The sequence below is a fragment of the Buceros rhinoceros genome, unplaced genomic scaffold (genome assembly GCF_000710305.1).
Source record: "Buceros rhinoceros silvestris isolate BGI_N320 unplaced genomic scaffold, ASM71030v1 scaffold2812, whole genome shotgun sequence".
NCBI classification, from domain to species: domain Eukaryota; kingdom Metazoa; phylum Chordata; class Aves; order Bucerotiformes; family Bucerotidae; genus Buceros; species Buceros rhinoceros.
Genome location: NW_010400468.1, coordinates 12,733 through 15,928, shown reverse-complemented (window position 1 = coordinate 15,928; position 3,196 = coordinate 12,733). Strand labels below are relative to the sequence as shown.

Below are 3,196 nucleotides of genomic sequence, written 5' to 3'. Positions count from 1 at the left end.
TTTTTTTTTTTTTTTTTTTTTTTTACTTTTCTTTGCCATTTTAATAGATGCAATGGACCCGCTTTTATCTGGGCTAAATATCCAGCAACAAAATCATCCGTCTGGATCCTTGGCTCCCCAGCTCCACTCAATGCAGTCAGTTCCTGTAAACAGGCAGATGAACTCAGCCAACTTTCAGCAGCTACAGCAGCAGACGCAGCTGCAGACACGTCCTCCCCAGCCACATCAGCAGCCACAGCAGGGCATTCGACCTTCATTTACTTCACCAGCACAGGTTCCAGTTCCCCCTGGCTGGAACCAGCTTCCTTCTGGAGCACTTCAGCCTCCTCCAACCCAGGGAGCATTGGGTACGTTGACAGTAAACCAGGGCTGGAAAAAGGCCCCGTTGCCTGGACAAATGCAGCAGCAACTTCAAGCAAGACCATCTCTAGCAACAGTCCAAACTCCTACTCACCCTCCGCCTCCATATCCTTTTGGAAGCCAGCAAGCTTCCCAGGCACACTCAAACTTTCCCCAGATGAGCAATCCTGGCCAGTTTACTGCTCCTCAAATGAAAAGCCTTCAGGGAGGGCCCTCACGGGTTCCTACGCCACTACAACAACCCCACCTGACCAACAAGTCTCCTGCTTCCTCTCCCTCCTCCTTCCAGCAGGGATCTCCTGCATCATCTCCTACAGTTAACCAGACGCAGCAGCAGATGGGACCAAGGCCCCCCCAGAGCAGCACTCTTCCCCAGGGATTCCAGCAGCCCGTCAGCTCTCCGAGCCGCAATCCCATGGTGCAGCAGGGGAACGTACCCCCCAACTTCATGGTGATGCAGCAGCAAAACCAAGGTCCACAAGGTTTACACCCTGGTTTAGGAGGTAGGAACTACTGAGACCTTCTTTTATTTTAAAAAGGAAACATAAAATGTCTAGAACTGATGTAGCCGTTAGTTTTGAAAAGATCCTTTAGGCAGAATAAAGGCATAGACTGAGTGTAAAGTGGGTGCGGGTGAACCAGCAGCAGCATCACTTCCTTCCTGCGACCTGACTCTGTCCCGCACTGTCTCCTGGTAACCTAAGGGTAGACTCTAGGCCAGTGCAGAAAGAAATTGCTGGGTGCTGTTGCTGGGTACGGCTGCCAGTGCTCCTCTTGACAATTCTTCTGTCGCATTTAAGCAAGTTCAGGGTATTCAGAGGTGGGGGAGGGGTTTGGAGATTGGTTTGAGGTTGTTCTTTTTTGGGGGGAGGGGGGGTGTATTTTTTTTGAGAAAGAGAGAGTGTAGTAAGAACAAATGAACATTTTCCTTCTCTCTTGAGCTTCCTCTGACACCATTTAAATTTTTTACTACAGAAGTGAGGCATTGTTTTGCATCTTCCTTTCTAAGTGGTGGCTGTCTCTTCCTGATGCTGTCTTTATTGGTCATCAGTACCTGCCCACATAAAGGAGGAAAGAGCTGTTATTGCCACGTCATGCTGTGGTACTCCCTGTCCTGAAATGAAGAGGTCAAGGGGTGGTTTGAGTTCCCCTTGGCTATGTTGTTGTTAGTTTTCTCCTCAGAGCTCCACACTCACATTACTACTCCTAGAATTCTTCTCTAACTGTGAAAGAATTTCATTTGTCAATCCCACGATCTCTTTTGTGACCTTGGTGGTTTTTTCCTCTGTGAGCCTTTTGTAGTTCTGTGCCGGAACGCTCTGAGTTCTCTTGAGTGGCTGCTCTCGGGTACCTATACACAAGCTCTTGCTTAAGCCTTTGGAATGTTTTCTTTCTGTGCTTACAAAGTCTGAGCCCTATTTGTTGTCCAGCTACACACACACACGTACATAGTCTAGTTTCTTGCATTCTCACTGTGTGCCTCTGAAACTTGTCCAGAAGCTGTAAGAAATACCCGTTTCTTGGTCTGCTGCTCCGAACAAGCTTTGGGTTTTCACTGCTTGTATCATGGATCTTATCAGAATTCAGATGAATTTGATTCTGCATAATTGTCTCAGTTTCAAGGTTCTCCTTGTCCAGACTGTTCAGGGTCTGCCAGTGCTCTATGCTTGTTATATCTTACCTCGTTCCCATCTAGAAGCCGTTATTTATTGTTTATTATAATCGCCTTTTCCTACAGCTTCGCCTCACTGTCCCCATCAGGAATCATTTCCTCTAGGCAGCATAGCCATGACCTCTAGACAGCATAACCTCCGTACTCTCCTTCCTTGCGAAGTAAACCTGCTTGGGGTTGGAAATGGCACCCACATCAACTACCCAAACGCGTTGGGTGGCCTCGCTGTATCCTTGTTGCTGGAATCAGCAGCCACGTGGGGAGCCGTAGCCCAGCTGAGTGGGAGAGCCAGGCTTCCCCGCGGCTCAGCAAAGCTGTGTGGCTTCCACTTGCTGAGCATTTTGCCTGGCTTCTGTGCATGCTGATTTCTTGCTGCAATTTACGTGTTAATTAAGTTGTAATTATAGATCTTTCCCTCTTTAAGCCATCTTGCATTATGATAACTAAGTTGCAATGACAGATTTTTCAATTCTGAAGCCATGTTGCAGTTAAAGGTCTGGTATAAATTAATACATTCGAATCCTTTCCATTCCACCTAGTTAATTTAGCAAATCAAAATTTATATTGGATTTGGACTAGGCTAAGTTAATGCTTCTTTTTTCCCAGTTCAGGCATTCCTACATAAAAATCTTTCCTGAAAGTTCAGCAGAGCTAAAGCTGGAGTCCAGTCACATGATGTTTCAAGAAGCGTATGTTCCCTATTTGCAGATGTGTCTTGTTTGACCTATAAACTTGACCATCTTGAAATATTAATTACAAACCTGAGAGCAGATTAATTAAGACAGGCAATAGAATTAAGTGCACAGGAGAGCTGTAGCTGTAGCGGGAACCAAAGTCAAATTCTGACTGTGGGTCGTGGCTCAGAAATCCTGAATTTTCAAAAAGTCAGTTGTAGACTTTTTGCATTCTCTGTGGGGTAAGTTTTGTACTTAGACTTTGAACTGAGTCATAGTAGCTTGTGAGGCAGAACTATTGCCCAGCTAAGAACTATGAATATCTTCAGTGGGTTTCGTAGGTTGGCAAAAACCACGGTCTGCCTAAATCAGTAGTGTGGCAGTGCAGACTCGAAGCTGTTCTTCCCACCATGCTCCCATTACAGAGGTTCTCTTTTTTTCTCCCTGTTTCTGTATTTACTAATAAGAAAATTCTCATGCTCAGGAATGC

The 3,196-nt window shown here is 45.9% G+C and overlaps 1 protein-coding gene across 1 annotated transcript in view; it reads left to right on the top strand.

Annotated features, from left to right (window-relative positions):
• Positions 1–3,196, top strand: part of NCOA6 (nuclear receptor coactivator 6) — a gene marked incomplete at its 3' end in the record, with an annotated part of 23,340 nt that overhangs the window by 7,583 nt on the left and 12,561 nt on the right. Inside the window, exon 5 of the mRNA XM_010131857.1 lies at positions 48–854. Within this exon, the coding sequence (XP_010130159.1) occupies positions 48–854 (807 nt within the window). The remainder of the gene's footprint in view (positions 1–47; positions 855–3,196) is intronic.